Source organism: Ptychodera flava, chromosome 18 (genome assembly GCF_041260155.1).
Source record: "Ptychodera flava strain L36383 chromosome 18, AS_Pfla_20210202, whole genome shotgun sequence".
NCBI classification, from domain to species: Eukaryota; Metazoa; Hemichordata; class Enteropneusta; family Ptychoderidae; genus Ptychodera; species Ptychodera flava.
In genome coordinates this window covers 2206371-2224449 of record NC_091945.1, presented here as the reverse complement: position 1 = coordinate 2224449, position 18079 = coordinate 2206371, and the positions used below count along the sequence as shown (strand labels likewise).

Below are 18079 nucleotides of genomic sequence, written 5' to 3'. Positions count from 1 at the left end.
AACTCTGTCTGGTATTTTTACGATCATAGAACCATTGCCAGAGGGAAAGTATATGCAGATATACAGGTGTATTTTACATATGGATGTCACCGTTAGTCTGCTCACATTGTCTTGGATGTAAAATATTATCATCACCAGACAAATCAAACTGAAACGAAATAAATTAAAGCCTGTGATTGTTATGCCTGATTGAATAATATGGACGACTGATTCGATTCTACGGCTGGGTTATGAATGCTTTTAATCAAAGTGCACATCGACAGACACACAAGAATGACGTCATCGAGCTCGAGGATGCTTCGCCAGTTTGATACAAGCTAATCCCCTTAATGAAGGGTTTCCATTGGTTAAGATGGCGTCACTTGACCCGTCACCCTGGAAACCAGCAGAACAATCTCGTAGCGTTGCATTGGGGACGCAAGATGCCTCCAAGCAACATAACAGCCCTACTCAGGATTTTTATATGTGATGTAGAAACAGTATAAACTTACAAGGAGAATGGTAAACTTCTCAAGAGTATGGGCTAAAAGCTGGAACTTGTATCCAGTTCACTCGCTACTCCAGAAAACAAACACAAGGCGGTAAGACGAAAGTCGCGATATCTCTATGAGCTTGCAAATACACAGGAAAAATCGTTTTAGAACAATAAATAAAAAAGTCTGTGATATCGATGTGCTAAAAATCTCATTTCCACGGTATGTTTGCCAACCGTGTCTCTGTTATTATACGCATTGAATTGAATGTTTTAAAATAACACTGAAAACGGAAGAATGGAAGGTTAAATTAAATTTGTGATTTGGAGCACATCGAGCTTAAATCAAACTTAAATTAAGCTCAAATCGAGCTTATCTGCACAAGACTGGCCCGTGATGTGCAAATGTGCAGTAGGCGGGTTAGCAGAAAACATGAATTCAAACAAACGCCGTTCCATGCAAATCACAACTGTGTAATTTCATGACTTCATAATTTCAAAAACATGTATTTTCGTTTCTCTACTGATGTAATTTCCTACAATGAATGCAAATATTGCAGCTGCGTATTTCTTAACAGCATCTTGCTTGGAAAGAATCGGTTGAGTGTCTGATGAGCTGCAAGCTGCAGTCAGGTGAAACAAATTACCAGACATGATGGTTGGGGGCGCTCGTCTCTACATTTGTAGTTCTTGTGTGTTAAGTTACATCCACTATCCTACCTGAATAAGAGGCTTTACCCAAGTCTTTCATAAATTAATTTGGCCAAAAGTACGAAACTTTACGATTCAACTTTATCTGTTTTGGCTGATTTTCTTCAAGGATATGTTAATCGCAATTCGAACGAAACTTTCCGTTGAGTTCTGATTACAAAGGTCATTGCATGAAAATTGAAATATACTTATGATGAATAATTTCGACTAAAATGTCTGTGTTTCCTGACGAAATTACTACATAATGATCGAGTTGCTCAAATAGGTGGAACTTTCTATTGCTGGGGTCAGTGCAGCGTGTATTGTGAAATGCATTATGTCATTTCCGTTGGTCTGAGACGAACAGGTGTTCGTGTCCAATGGTAGTATGAGGGACTTAGATTTAACAGCTGTCAGTAGAACACAATAATGGTTTGGTCAGGGAGATGAAATAAATTGTTTCTAGGACCACCATTTGTACTTGTTAACATTTTTAATGTTAGAAAATCAATCACAAATACTTCATGTTATGAAGGTAATGTACAGTAATACTCCTCCAAAGTTTTTTGTCGATATCTTACAAATGCCAGATGTCAAATCGACAATTAAACCATCATTGGTTAATTAAAGGTATACTGTCACCTGTTCCAATTTTGCCACAGTTATAATGGAAAGAGAAAAATCTAGCCAATCACAGATTTTAAGCGGGTGGCCGCTTTTTAAAAACAGCTCCCGGCACCATTTTACAAGTGGTATAGCCACAAACTGATGACGTCAAAATCGCCGTACACAAAACACAGACACCCCGTAATTGCGGCACCGACTAACTAATAAGGTTAAAATAATATAAATTTGCACTTTCTTCAAATCACTGTCACAATTTCCGACTGCTTAGTTTTTGTATCGGGTGAAGTACAGTGGGGGCCAGGAATTGGGGTTAGCTGACCAAATTGTCGGAACGGAGCGAGCGAAGCGAGCGGAGTTCCGACAAAATGGTCAGCTAACCCCAATTTCTGGCTCCCACTGTGCTTCACCCGACACAAAATCAAGCAAATGAAGACCATCACAGACTTTTTAGGGTTAGGGTTAGTTAGTTCATGTGATCGCGGCGATAGTTCCGTCTCATTCCGGGTACAATATGTCCCCTCTCACGTTTTATTCATCAAATTTGTTGTCATCTACAAACTGACCCCGACGGCAATGGCCATATTGACCCCTTTTCAATATAGCCGTTGCCAAAGACGGCACACAGTTACATAACAGAATTCAGTGTTCATTCAAATGCAAATAATAATCAATATGACGGTCAAAAAATGTTTTCATTTGCATTACTTCTTCTACAGACTGAAAATCACACCTGTACATTAGTTCGAACTCTGTAATTGATTGGTTTAATTTTTTGTCCACAAATTTTTTTCCTTTATCGTTGCGGTCATGCCTCCCAATGGATCTTTAGCCAGGCTGTATTATGGAAATTTATGAATACACGGATGTATAAAAAACCCAACTCTATAATGAATTCAAGTTGCGGAAGTCCAAATACAGCTTGAGTCGACAAAGTGACAGACATTTGGTGATTGGAGTCATTGGTCGCGATATTTGTGCTTGCTTTTTAATTTCTGTTTACCGGCGTAGTAATGCCAATGCTTTATCGAATTGTTCCTCCAGGTTACAGTATTCAAAGTATTCTGATGAGTGACAGGGGCCTTATTCTTCGTTGTCCAAGTCTCCTCAGTTCTCTCATTTCACCGCCAATGATTGTTTTAATTTTGTAGATCCTAAAACCTTCGCCCACACCAACACCTTTGAAGGCATGTGGATGCATGCCATGCGAACTTGGATTGGCTTCACATCTTCAGATTTTTTTCCAACTTATCTTTATGAGTTCATGTGTCAGAGGCGTTTCGGCGATAAAGCTAAGGCGTGGATTTTACTTGTTCAACATATTTCAATTCTCTGTCCTTTAAGTTTACAGTCCCCTTCATCGATTCATTGCAACTCTGCACACAACACCATATTAGGCAAAATGTTTTGAGACGGTCTAAAAACTAATATCACGCCTAAGTTTACAACTCAGGAGGCCACTGCCGCTGATTTGTGACACTGGCAATGCACAAACCAGACGAAGTTCGTGCTAGTGACAGTGTATGGACCTTAAATTATTATATTTGCAGCGAATTTCGTTTGCTTCTGTACTTAATTCACTTCGTCGATGGGGGGAATTTTTATGTTATTTCCGTGGCATATCCAACGAATTGTTGTTCACGTTTTCATCTACAATAGCAATGAAATATTGCATTTCATACATGTTGAGTGATGAACCACTTTTATATAAAAGTGTATCCTGTCAAAAACGAAACACACACCTTTCGTATTGTAAAAGAGGCAGCAAATGACAAATTCATTAATAAATGTCAAACACAAAGTTTTCAACATATAAAACATCCTAAACAAGTGACAATTTTATACTTTAACTGTGCAAATACAACAAATAATATGAAAAATATTCAAACAATAACAAATCTGCACAACAAACACGACAATGCAGAGAAAAAAATAAAGACAGGCAATAAAGCAATCAATGCAGAGGCATAAATTCAATAAAAGAAGGAAAATGCGTAAAAGACTTTCAAATCATTACAAGTGAACATTATAAATTAATCAGTTCCTGCTTAGCATTATCATCCTAACGTTTATATAAACATTGCATCCCTTTCTCGCAACTTGTTCTCGTGGAGTACAGGTTATAGGTAGTGCTTCACATGCTGGAGGTGCTGGGTTTTTTTTGTAATAGGATACTACAAAATGAGGGAAAGGAGTGAAGATTGTAAAATTGGGACCCTTCTTTTCAATCATTTCCCCCTAAGTTTCCAAACCCCCATTCCTAACTCTTACCCCCAAAATAATTTATCGCTCCTTTTAGAACGTAACCTTTGACCTCATTTCCATAAGTACGCACATCTTTGACGTCATCAGTTTGTGGCTATACCACTTGTAAAATGTTGCCCAGCTCCCTCACATGGGCATTTTTAATACCAAGGAACGCCCCTTTGACCATATATGGGCATATTTAGATTACAGGTGACTGTATACCTTTAAAACACGGTCCCTCTATCTATAGAGGGACCGTGATTATAACTTATGTTGGAAACACGTTAACGAAAACGAGGAGGACATGTTAATTTGCATAACACCAGACTGGCGCGGCATTGTTCTTTTACAGGTTCCATGATGCAGTGCGCGCTAGGGTATGCAAAGCGTACATTATTCATATAACTTTTCTCTTTGGGGTGTACGCAGGGTGTACGCAGGGTATGTTACTTAAAGAACACTATGGCAGAATACACTCTGACTTATATTTCCGTCGCCGATATATATAAAATACACGAGACATTTTTAGGATTGCAAATTTATGTCATTCTTTTGTAACAATCCATCGCACACACAAAATCAGTACGCTTTTGTTGTTTTGAGTGTGTGTAAGGTGTTTGAGGCAGCCACAGCAATGCATTGTGGGATAACCGGGAAAAGGTCTGTTCACAGTTTAACAATATCATAGAATGCACGTAGGAATGGTCAGAGTCAACACCGGATGGTCACAGTGTAAATTGTAAGAGGCCGTATATTTTCTATTGTTAACGATAGATAATGTAATGTATGATGTAGAGCTATGTTGAAATATGATTAGGCTATAAAGATAACGGAACATAGACTTGTAATGTTGGAATCTTACCTTATTCATCATCAAGTTAAGACTATTATTAATCATCCACAAGTCAATACCTTGGTTGATCTCTGCTACCGAAGACATGGTAACATCATTGACTGTGTTCTCCTTTCTTCTCATCTTGAATACATTTGTTTCAAACAATATTTTGTTTATATTTCCATATTATCTCATGGGTGGTTAATATACACTTACAGTTATTAGGTAATTGATATCATTAAATTATGGGGTAGTTTACCGGTTCTTAAAAATCACGTTCTGCCTCTGTTGTCTTACCAAGACGGTTGGAGGAACATTTCCGTGCGGTATTTAGGAAAAGAGGCCACTGATTTCAAAATTCGAAGTATGCTGGTTGACACAAGATTCTTTACTCAAATTCTATGCATCCATTCTTCCAAAATGTCACAGATGTTTGCAAAGTCATGTTCCGTTCCATCCGTTCAAATTACTCCACTGACTGGGGTTTATAATCTGACCGTGGCTACTGAAACAAACCAGTCTCTCGATCTTCCAGGTAATGCAACTCACCCAGGCTCGAAAGTAGCGGTATTCCCGCGTCCATAGACTACCAACTTTTCCCTGGGGCTGCCACAATCAATGAAATGGTAGCCCACATGGACTACCAAAGCCTGGGACATGAATTCAGTCAATACTAGGCATGCCATGTCCGGTCGGTCACTTTCGGAAGAACTAAATGCAGTCAAACCAAGCTGAACACAGAAAGGCCAGACAATAACTTTGTTATGCAAATCATAAAGAAGATTATGGCCAATGAAACCGCATTTTCATTGCATTTTGATCAAAATGTATCAATCACAATGACACTGAAATTATGCCTCCTCCCTACTACAGAAAGCCCATGGTCTATTTTTAGCCCTGCTCCAGCAGTATGTCTCACTTGCTGAGCAGGTCGTTGTCGTTGTCATTACGACTATCAAAATTTGCATACAACTCTGCAAATGAAAGGGGTTGTCAATAGGTCACCAAACTTTTGAGTATCACTTCTGTTCGTCATGTCTGTTTCCTCTGGGTATTAAAGGTGTGCAAGTCAAGTATTCACATCAAATGACTAGCAAATTCACTTCATGGGTAGAATCTTGAAAAATAGCTTTTTCTTGTCTGGTCAATGAAAAAATATCCCTAGACTAACATATGCATGGGCTACCAGCCATTGTCACAAGGCTACCAACTTGAGAAAATGGTAGCCCAAGTGGACTACCAGGGAAAAAAGTTAATTTCGAGCCCTGTCACCGAGTGTAAATTATAATATCAAGATTTCAATTCAAGGCACATCACCAGAAATGAGGGTTAAGTATTAATATTCAGATGTCGCACCCGTTGATTTTTATTTTTTATGATTTATTTATTGTAATGACATCCAAAATGCGAAGACCAACAACATGATGCATATAAAAAAGTGCAAATCAAAACGAACTGAACGACAAACTGCTAACGAGAAACAACAAAGATACGCACAGTAAATTGTAAAAATCTGACATAACAGAATCAAATACAATCCATAAGATTAGGCAGTTCAGCAAGAGAGAAATGAAGAGGGGATATTAGACTTTGAAAACACTAAAACTTGAAAAAAAGATCAACATCAAAATGGGGAAAAAGCTTTTTAACCGTTTCACCACCCTGGTTTGAACTAATCCCATCGTTTTCTTTGGTAAAGTTGGATCCTTAGTGAGAGAAATAGGGGTGAAAGGATTGATGAGAAATATTGTCTCTCTTTGCTACAATTGAGATGTTTTGACATTTAGTTTCCGTAGGGTACAATATGACCAACTATCATTTGACTCCAGACGAATCTACATGTATCATATGTTAATTATACATACATACATACATACATACATACATACATACATACATACATACATACATACATACATACATACATACATACATACGTTTATACGTACGTACGTATTTACACACATACATACATTAGAGCAGACAGACATATATATAGGTGTATATATATATATATATATATATATATATATATATATATATATATATATATATATATATATATATATATATATATATATATATATATATATGAGCATGATTTTAACAGTGTTATTGGTATGTTGAAACAAAATACGACAGTCGTGTGCAAAGTGTTTGGGTTCAGAGGTCAGGTGAGCAGTTTGAATGTTATCATCAAATTCAAGGTCAAATGCTATGAGTACGATTACTGTGAACGAGTGTCATGTGATCGTATACCAGCATTTTACTTCAAAGCATTTATTTCTTGAGTGCGGAGGTAATTCTCGATAGATGGACACATTCTTACACAAGACAAAAGGTTGAACGTCGTAAGGAAGAAAAGATTCAATGCATCAGCATAATCTGTTGCCATGGCGATCGGTAGATTACGAGTATGTAGTAAACTGCCAAACAGCGGTAAAATTTCCTCCAACTTAGGGAGTCTAATAGCAGTATAATAACCACATTGGACATGTTACATACAACCCCTCCACGGATAGAACTGACACTCCGCTATTGTTGATCGTGAGGGGAGAACTAATCACGCATTGTAAAGCATAGAGACCTCGCCCCGCTCAGCATAAATGAAGAAACGGATTCATTGTTCTAGCTTTAATTACAAACAATTGTTGGAAGGCTTGGTAAATTCAGGAGGTTGCGATTGACAGCTCGAGATAAACGAAAGACAAAGGAAGAATCCGCTCGCTACTTGCAAGCTGCATTGCCGTGGTTGCTATCCATATCATTTCAAGATGTCACGATCCACCACCACATCGGAATCCTCAGCGTCTTTTTCGAGGTGAGCGTCATCACCGTTTTAATCTACATTTTGGAACAAAATTATAAAATTTACTCATATTTGTACTCTTGGCAGTCTTGGAAAACACATTACTGTATTAACACCTGTAAGATTGTGTGACTTGATGACATTAACCATGCCTGCAACTTTTTTCACTTGGAAACGAAAAACAACACCGTTTTCACCGTATTTTTTTCTCGGTATCCTTCCACGATAATTTATAACAAGGATCGCAGTATCATTGTGTTTGTTTACAGTCTGACGACTCTAATAATCCCACTTTAAATCTGACCCGTTAATCTCCAAACGTACGCTCCGTGTGGTTTTCTACGGTTGCTTGATTCCATTTAAAACTAATGGCTTGCACGTAAAGCCGACGAATCCCTGTCCCCTGCAACACGCCAGGCGTTTTCAATACAGCTCAAAGCGAGAAAACTGCAGCTGCTATTGACGAAACTCTGTCAGGAATAACTAAGGTCGCCGAAGATACTATCCGCGACCGTTTTCCAACACAGCAAGTTCTTTGAGTGACGAGTTGCTCTGTTCTTTCTTCAAGCATCTGTCTTTACGCAAAATGCTTGAATATTGAAGACTGGGTCTTCTGTAATACATTTCAGTGCAGGGCATGGCATGAAAGTAGCAACATAAAATTACGTGACCAGTATTCACATATTTACGTATATCCATCGATATCCACTCTTCACGTATAATAAAGGAAAACACAATCTAATTACACCTTCTTTCTGATTTACCTATTTTAATGGTTTCCGAGGCATGATTAATGCACAACATCAATTGTCATAACATTGCGTGTTGTCCAAGGTTATTGAATCTAATTTCATATCGCTATGCTATGGAAACCACACAGGTTTCAGTTTTCTCGTTGGGTGATAACTGAGTACAAGATAACCTTCCTGATGTCAAATTTCATACCAGGAGGATGGCATTTTAAGAGTATTCGACATCACCAATCAAGTACGATTCATTACTATGGAAACAGAACTAAAAGCAGGTGCCGCCAACTAAGCTGTTCGTGCAGAAAGGTGTTCGTGCCAAGTTTTTCAGCGGGCGGGCAAATTTCAAAACTAATCAGCGGGCGGGGAGAAAAAATCTATATTTGCTGTGGGCGGGGAAGAAATTTCACTATTTTCAGTGGGCGGGAGAAAATTTTTGACAGTGGGCACCAGAAGATACGTAGAGGGAGGGGAAAGCGGCGTGGTTGATAGAACTTGAGGGGAGATTTAGCGCCTTACTTAGAGGGGAGCAATGTTCCAAGCTATACTGCCAGCTGCTACCACGGTTTGCGTTGATCTGGGTTGCTAGTAGCATCTAGTTGGCAATGGGAAATTTCAGTAGTGGGGAGAGGGCAGAGGGGAGCGTGAAAAGTGTGGGGAGTGGGGAGCGGGCAGACTATAGATACTGGAGGGCAGCGGGCATCAAAATTCAGTGGGAGGGCATATTTTCCGTGTATGCCAGTGGGAGGGCAGTTACGAACAGCTCTACTTTCCCCTCCAAATTTTGGGTCAAGGTCAAAAATACGAAAATCGGTATATCAGCCTTCAAAACATGTTTTGTGATGATTTTGCGAAATTCATGAAATTTACCAGTTGGCGGCACCTGTAAAAGGACTAAACCCACCTGGTCGTATTAATTCTCTCTATTTTCAAACGCTTCATCTGATGATAAAATGGAGACCTTAAAAATTTTGTCGCCTGTCACTTTAACCGTGTCTATCATCCCCACATCAAAGCAAATAAACGGTGGGGGCACTTACATACATCGGTTCTGTTTGATTTATTGTGTGCCGTGTGTTCTTTTATCAACATTTGCCTTGATGTATGTTTTTGATATCCGTCAGCCACGTGATAGGCATGCATTTATCTTGCTGCAATTGTCTTGTTGTCCATGACAGCTCTCATAGTTGACATTACCAGCGTCAGAAAAGCAGCTAACCTCAGCGTAATAACAATATTGTATGTAATTATTGTTTCAGAACAAAAATCTTTCAATTTGTCATTCCTGCATCGACTAAAACAGTATCAATTCTTGGAAATCCTTTGCAATTTTAACAAACATTTGAAAGACAAAGATTCCGTTTCAGATTGACTAGATCGCTGTTCTCTCTAATCAGAATTTGAATATACTGTGACGTCAGGGACGACCAATTGCTGTCTTCTCACTTGCATTTTGAGTACGGATTTTCCATTGCATCATCATACACCTGCGTCATCTCAAATCTGCCTAAAGCATTCCATAAATCTACGTAGAGATAATCTTTACTTAATAGCAGTAGAAAAGCCGTCTCTCAATATTGTACAGAAGAATACGGCTGCGTGTTACACACCTGAATGCTATGTTTTAGAACGAGTTGCTATAATTTAAGTCTTCTCAGTTGAACGATTGGTCGCCAAATTAAACTGTTCTTCCTCAACACCAGAGCAAGATAATAATAATGTTACTTAGCCCTGTCAATTTTGATGCAATGATAGCCCTGGACCTGCTCGTTTATTGTATTTTCGTGTAAATTAAGCTTAAGTGTGAAAAGATTAATATTATACTAATATATTTGTGTTAAATCTACAAGCTGACTTTGTTCAATATGTTTACGATCACACGTATCATACTTGAGATCTCTTTGCATCATAGAAACCAATGAATGTTCAGACAATCAATGTTAAAATGAACAATTCAATGACCAGAGCTGGCATTTCAACCTTTCTGTCGAAAATTACAATATCATAATTAATCAAAATCTTCTTATAATCGATTTCTTACTTGCTGCGAGTATGCAACGCAATCTTCGGAAGAAAGATATGGTAGATGCTGAACGAATATTCGCCAAAAATAATACTCGTCTAAAGTTATTACCATCGTCCAACTTGCTGTATATTTTGAAGCGAAGTACACAAACATAGCCATTTTCCTGGTGCACCCACATAACTGTAAATATTCAGGGTTTTAGTGATGTAGCGTTTATGTTCCTACCGCTATAAGAAACACCTGCCAGCCATTGGGTCACAAGTTACCATGAGTTTCAAATTAACAAACCTATACACGTATCTAATATCGGTATCCAATCAGATAGTGTGTTTGATATGAGGTGAAAGGTACTATTCCTTGCTCCTGTCTCATTCTGTCCTTTATCATTGATAGATTTTATTAGGTTTAACGTTCCTATCCACTTTATCTCGATATCTCACAAAAACTTACACAGAATCATCCCCTGATCTTTTAATGAATAGAATACTTATTCTCGCGTATATCTTGTTGTCATGACAACACGCTCCTGGAGACTTTGGTCGTTCTTCAGAGCTTCTTTATCAGTTTTATTGACGCCCCGTCGTAGCCGGCGTCTTCACCTCTGACCAACGACTGCTTTTGTGTGACCCTACCGATTGTAATACTGCAAAAAGGTCGATTTCGTAAGTAGCTCACAATCCTAACAGTAGATTTGTAATGCGTTGTTCTGCTTGTCTCCAATGCTTCACGATATTGGCAGGCAATGTAACTTTGACCATTGAAGAAGAAATGTGACGGTCTACTGTAATTAAAAATACAATAAGGAGAAATTTATCGATTGCTTTTATCGTTCATGAGACTGTTTTTAACTTTTTTATAAAAGTTAATTGATACGAAATCTGATAATTGAGATTTAAAAGCATTTTCAAATATAATCACGTTCAACAGTTTTGTAATATAAGCTTATACGTGCAACATTGTCAAATATTCGTATTTTGCAATCACATTGATTTGTTTTCGTTTTTAATCCGATCAGTTTTCGTTTTCAGAATTTATGAAAAATCTCAACTGAACAATCCAGTTACAGCCAGTAAATATGGTTGTTGTGTAAGTTTTTTATTGATGATCGTTGAGTTATCTTTGTAGTCTTTGTCAGACATAACAACCCTGATTTGAGAGTTACTCAGCTTCCAAACCAAACAGCGCATGCCCTACTTAGGAGGCAATATTAATCCAATCATTTCACTGCAAGCGTTACCAAGACAACCATTAAAGTAAATTAGACTAACAACTAAGAGAACTATTTAGCTTTGAAGTAAGCGGTGAAACTCCCGCTGTCCGCTGCCAAAGGCAATCATTTCAATATAATTGATTCATCTAAAAGCAGAGTTATTTCCATTATCATGACACTGGTTGCGTGCAAACCACACTCCACATTTCCAAATTTCGCACTTATATTTCAATACAGTGCCAAGAATTAAACAAAAATTGCTCGAGATTGTCGATTTCCTCACGGCCCAACTGACCAAAATACATGTGGTATTTTATCGCTAGATTGTACAGAAAACAGTTGTTTTCCTTCTTATGACAAATCTAACCAGTCGGCCGAAATGCAAATACAAGATTTTTAAACCGCCTCTCTATCTTTCATACTGTCATTGGTTGTTAGCGTCAATCCGGGATACAAACCCTGATCCGCTGCCGAGCAGATAAAGTCTTTTATTCGAGATCCTAGGGAGTCAGTTTACAGTAACCTACAAATTAAGAATTATGGTTTTGTTGTGAAAACTAGCTGACGTTGTTCTATTGAGGCAGTTGAGGCTAAATAGCTTCGTTACACCTGTGAGCAAATATACAGTATTTACTGCTATGACAAAAATAGACTTTGAGTGACTACTATCCATTTAGGCTGACAACTCACCTTGTATTTACACTTGATCGTGTTAATATGCCCCTGACCGTATCGATCCGTACAAACAAACAATTGAATGCTGTACCTAAGCAAACCCCAAACATGTTCGTACGACTGAAATAATTTTGTTGTTAAGACATTTATATTTTGGATAGATAAGCATATAGGAAACTGATTTTCACTTTGTCTACATTTTCTCGCGCCAGAATTATTTTCACATGATTTTGTCGATAAATATAATTGACCTATTATTTCAAAGGGGTACTCTAGAGCTGCCGGTCAGCATATATGTCGACATCATAACACAAATATTGCTGTGTAGACTGAACAGTATGTTAACAAGAAAACATTGGTGATATTACGCCCAGAATATGCATTCTTACTGTGTTTGCATAAAAAATGACAAAAAAATATTGTTGAAATGGACAAATAAAGTGTAACCATGATTTCCACTCCCGGTACACTTTATGGCAATTTTCTCGTAGCATTTAGTCTCATCGCTCTTACGGCAATGTTTCATATATTAGCCCTACTCTAAAACTATTAGCATTCATACAGGTACCAACCTTGAAGTGTTGTCCTTGGGGGCACAGTATTACTTCATCGATCTTAGGCATGTCATTCCAGTAACAGTTCAGTTGTTTTTAGGATGTTGTTTATAAAGCAAAACACTCCCAAAGACAATTTCAACACTTTGTCACAATCTGGTCATTGTTCGTACTCTTCCATTCTGGTCGTGTATAATTAAATGTAAAACGATCCTCAGAGCATAACTATTTTTTACGGATCAAATCCACAAAGTCGACACATTTCTAATACTATCTTTAACCTCTCTTTCAACAAACATGTCCGTCTTTTACTAGTAAATTGAACGTGTGATCTGTTCCAAAGTTAATCAACAAAAGTGTTGTTCTATAGTTAAAAATTGTTTCAAGTTCTGGATATAGAATAAAGGGAAAAAATATGGAAAAGGAAGCTTGCTACGTCTAAAGTGTCTGCAATTTAAAACTAAGTACATTATTATTTATGAATATGATAATTGTTCCCAGCCATTAGGCAATATGTAGTACGAACACATTACGTCAGTTTGCTTTTCAAATACCGAAATGTACAAAGAACTTTGAAGCAGGACCAAGAGAACATCTGGTAGCCCTCTTTTACCCAAGCCATATGTAGTGGCGCGGCATAACCAACATTTGCATAAAAATTGTGCATTTTGTGATAAAAGCATGAAATTTGGTAGGAGTGTAGATTATTATTAAATGAATCAATTTGGATACCGAGCCACCACAGGTTGAGCCTCGTTCTGGTGTGGCGGCCATTTTTAAATATGGCGACCATCAGTCACTGTCAAATCCCATAGTTGCTGCTCTACGGATGATTCTGTGGGGAATATGGACGTATTTCCATCATAAATGCCCATTTAGATTACTATTTGCATATTTTTATTGTTTTAAAATAATTTGGATACCAAGCCCTTAAGCATAGAGCCTCGTTCTTGTGTGGCGGCCATTTTTAAACAGAGTGATCATCAATTACTGTAAAATTCCATAGGTGCTTTTTAAGGATGATTCTGTGGTGAATAGTGAATGCATTACCATCATCAATGCATATTCAGATTTCTATTTGCATTTTTTATTGTTTCAGTATTTCATTTTCTCAGAAAAGTGGGTTCTCTCTCTCTTAATAAAATTATTGACAATATGGCTGCCACAAGGCCTAAATGGAAGATTAAAAATTGCAAAATTTAATGTTTTTTGACGATGAGCAGCTGTTAGCTATTGTGTAAGTAGACTATCAGTAGGTACTGTTCAGAGTTTTTTTTATTTTAATCTTATTTGTAATCGTTGATGCACCAGTTTTAACCATTTTTTAGGCTCGTAGATGGTACGTGTGCATCCTAACACGTACACGTGCGACACTCACCAGGTTTTGCAAACTATTGGCCTAGATCAGTCCGTTTCTGTGGTGGGGAGGATATGAGGCGTCCAAGTGTAAGAACAGCCTGTCCCATGTTCTTCCAATGGATTGGGTGCTCTTGAGTACAACGGCGAATATGTGCAATATTTTGACATTCTAATTATCGTTTCTAAACTTTATAATTAGCCATTGACTAGTTTTGCAGAGCGTTCTTGATCATAATTCCTAACATGGAAAATTATGCAGGGGATTTAACCCAATCTCTCACTCTTGTTCATCTACATTCATACGTAAGCCTACATACAAAAAACATAATAATATTAATGTATAACAAATCTTAAAGTTTCAACATTTTTGGGAAAATCTCTTATATATCCCCATAATTGTCAATGTTAGAGCTTTATCATGTAAACTATAATTGGTAAATTAGTGGCGCCGTTTAAAATTTGACCATGTGGAGAACACGAACATATTTTTATATTATTTTTTGGCTAAATATATTATGTTTTATACATTACTTTTCGTAATTCATTTTATATAAAACTGATCTTGTGTAATTTTATATACATTTCATGATTTACAAATTACTTTAAGAGTTACTTTAACGTCACGTCAATGGTCTATTGCATAAATATAGATTCAAGCCCATCATATTTTGAACATCGTATATTTTGGTCCTAATTTCTTGATAGTACATAATTTGTTATTCAAATGCAAAAACTGGGTACCATAGTCATTAAATTCTATTACTCTACTTTCTTTCGTTTTAACAAACATGAAAGGTAGGGAAAGCAAAGTTCAAACACAATCCTACACTTTTGTCAGTGATGTCCGTGCTTGGCACTTACCGGACCTGTGCTTGCTTTTGCATGGCTTGTCAGCTGGCGAGTATTTTATTCCTTTCCATGGTGTTTACATAGGCTAAGACAAGTTTAAACGACAATTCTGAGATTGAACATAAACCTCAAAAAGTTTACGTAGTTAAGTAATCACAATAAACAAATTGCACATTCAGTGATATACAATTACAGCAAAGTTATTCCCAAATTTTGAACGTTTTGAACATGTCAGCGTAGCTAAATTTGAGCTGCTTTATAAAGTTTAGAGGCAATAATTAGATCGACTGCGTATCGGATACATGCTTTTAAACTATAGAAAATCCTTTTAAACTTGAGTTAATTCTTAAAGATCATAAGCGATAATTAGATCTGCTCAACATCGTATATATCCTGGAAATATTTTACTGAAGAATGCCTAGCTAAACCTGAGCTAATTTATAACGTTTTAAACGATAATTAAATCGACTAAATATCGACTAAATATCGGACATATCTAGGAAAAAGTTTTTAATAAGACTAACTAACTTCTGCTTATGTATGAAGTTTAGAAACTATCATTAGAGCAGTTAAGTATTAGGCATATCCATAGTATTTTTTAATGAAGAAAGCCAAGGTATCTGACGTATATATATGGAAACTTTGCAAATTCATGAAGTTTAGAAACGATTATTAGAGCAGCTAAATATCAGATATATCCATAATATTTTCTTAATGAAGAGATTGCAGCTTTCTGACATATATATACACGTTTTTCTTCAGGTATGCCAAGGTAAACTTGATGTAATGTATAATGATTAGAAACGATTATTGGATCAGCTAAACTGTTCCTATTGCCATATCTTGGTACTCCCCCAAAGATGATCCCAACGGCTACTAAATCATATTATCTTCCCTTTAAAGCTTCATGTTCATGTCATATTTTTCACATACGTCCCCACAAGCTAGGTTATGTTAAAATATAAGGTCAGCAGATGACTTACAGGAAAGCATGCTTAATATAAAAGATGCGATTCACAAAACTTTGACATTGGTACCCTTCAGAACATGACCGTAACAGTCATTGCATCCAATATTTTTGCTGTTAAAAGTCTATTTTATATTTTTACTTATTCTTGTAGCAAATTAAACAGATTTCATACAAAGCATTGCCCATTGTAATATGTCTACGTACAAATTAGTAGAATTTGAGATAAGCAGTGACAGTAATTTGCAATATAAAGTTTGGGGTATGGGGTAAGTTTTGGTCATATTTTATGAAAACTATGGAAGATATTGCATATTACAATAATTCATCTGAAAGAAGAATAAAATTACTTTCCAATGCTACCCTATAAGCCTTGTTACATTACAAAATAAGCTCAGCAGATGACTTAAAAGAAGACAGGGTTATCGAAAACGCATTCGAGTTGGCAATACTGTGATTTTGCGGTACCCTTCAAAATATGATCGGTAGAGCTATAGCATCCCAATATTTTTTTCTGTCACAAGTCTATTTCACATGATTAACATGTCCCTGTAGCAAACAAAACAGATATCATACAAGCATTGCCTTTTGTATTATGCCAAAGTAAAACATTGGTATAATTTGAGATTCGCTATAATTTGCATTGCAAACTCTGGGGTATCGGGTAAGTTTTGGTCCTATTTAATAAAACAATCCATGGAAGATATTGCATATTACATATGTCATTTTAAAGAGGAATAAATTTCCATCTTATGATACACAACAAGTCAGGTTATGTTAATTAGCAGATGACTTACAAGTACTATCAGAAAAATGCATGTGGGTATTCGCAAAATGGTGATTTTGCAGTACTCTTCAAAACACGAATGTAACAGTTATTGCATCCCTTTATTTTTTGTGTTAAAATTTTATTTCGCATTCTAGGGATCCCAAGCTTCTATAAATACAGCTTTGTTATCCTAGAGGTGCATGTAGACCCCTCTTGCCTACGGAATAATATTTCTTGACTGCTAACATAGTGTCATCCTTTGATAGGATCTAACACCGTGCAGTTTATGCACAAGAATTGTGTTTTTGTCAGTATTTACCCGTTTAACAAGTCAGGCGATGAAGAGAAGTTGAAAAAAAGTTGCAAATCACTGTTCCCATAGTTTCTAATTGAAAATTTGCAACCAAAATTACTCTACGCATTCTGCACTTGACGTTTACTAGGTGAAAAATACTTGTCTGGCGGCCATTTTGAAAATGGCTGCCATGGCAACGCTTCAACAGATTTCAGTGGCTCGGTATCTGAATTCGTTTAACATATATTAAGACACATCTGAGCCAAGTTTGGTGCTTTTATCACAAAATGCACAATGGATTTGTCATGCCGCACCACAAATGGATAATTTTAAATTAAATGAATACTATTTCTGACAAAATAAATATCATACTCTGACATCATCTTTTATATAATTGAATTTTCATGCAGTTAGTCAGGCAAGGCTATGACAGTGCATCAAAATCGCTTTCAAACCGAAATGTTGTATAAACTATACCAGGTGATGATCAATTTTCTTTTTAAATAAGGTCATAAAACAGTGAAAAAATAAATACGAGATAAAAAGTATTAAATCTTTCATATCCTCTATCATCATTATTCAAATTGCACCAGATCCAGACAACTTGAAGATCACTGACCGTATTGTTCGGAAAAGTCTCCGAGCCAGGTTAGCGCCAATATATTCATTCAGCTGAAATAAATCTGTGTATCAGTACACTGTGGTTTCATTATGTGACACACGTGAATGACTTGGTGGTCCCATTGGACGATCATTTCAATAAATTAGTAGTCAAGATTTGGTTTTCCAGGGACTACAGAATACCATTAATTGCGAGTCCTGCATTGTTTTCTGTCGACGATAGAACAGTCAACATATTCAAATGACCTTTAGCATTTTTCCAAAAAAGGAGCCAAGACTATAAGTTTTATTATGCGCACGAGAGCGCATGATATACATATGCAGCATTTGA

General features: G+C 36.8%; 1 protein-coding gene across 36 annotated transcripts in view; it reads left to right on the top strand.

The window, feature by feature from the left end:
- The window catches only part of LOC139117999 (leucine-rich repeat-containing protein 71-like), a 76412-nt gene that overhangs the window by 18612 nt on the left and 39721 nt on the right, over positions 1 to 18079 (top strand). The window contains exon 1 of one of the 36 annotated variants that reach the window (XM_070681302.1): positions 7368 to 7689. The exons of 33 other annotated variants lie outside the window; for them this stretch is intronic. In XM_070681302.1, the coding sequence (XP_070537403.1) occupies positions 7643 to 7689 (47 nt within the window). In that variant the 5' untranslated portion in view covers positions 7368 to 7642. Of the gene's footprint in view, positions 1 to 7367; positions 7690 to 18079 lie in introns of those variants that run through there. 2 more of the 36 variants (XM_070681273.1, XM_070681301.1) reach the window with 2 other exon arrangements.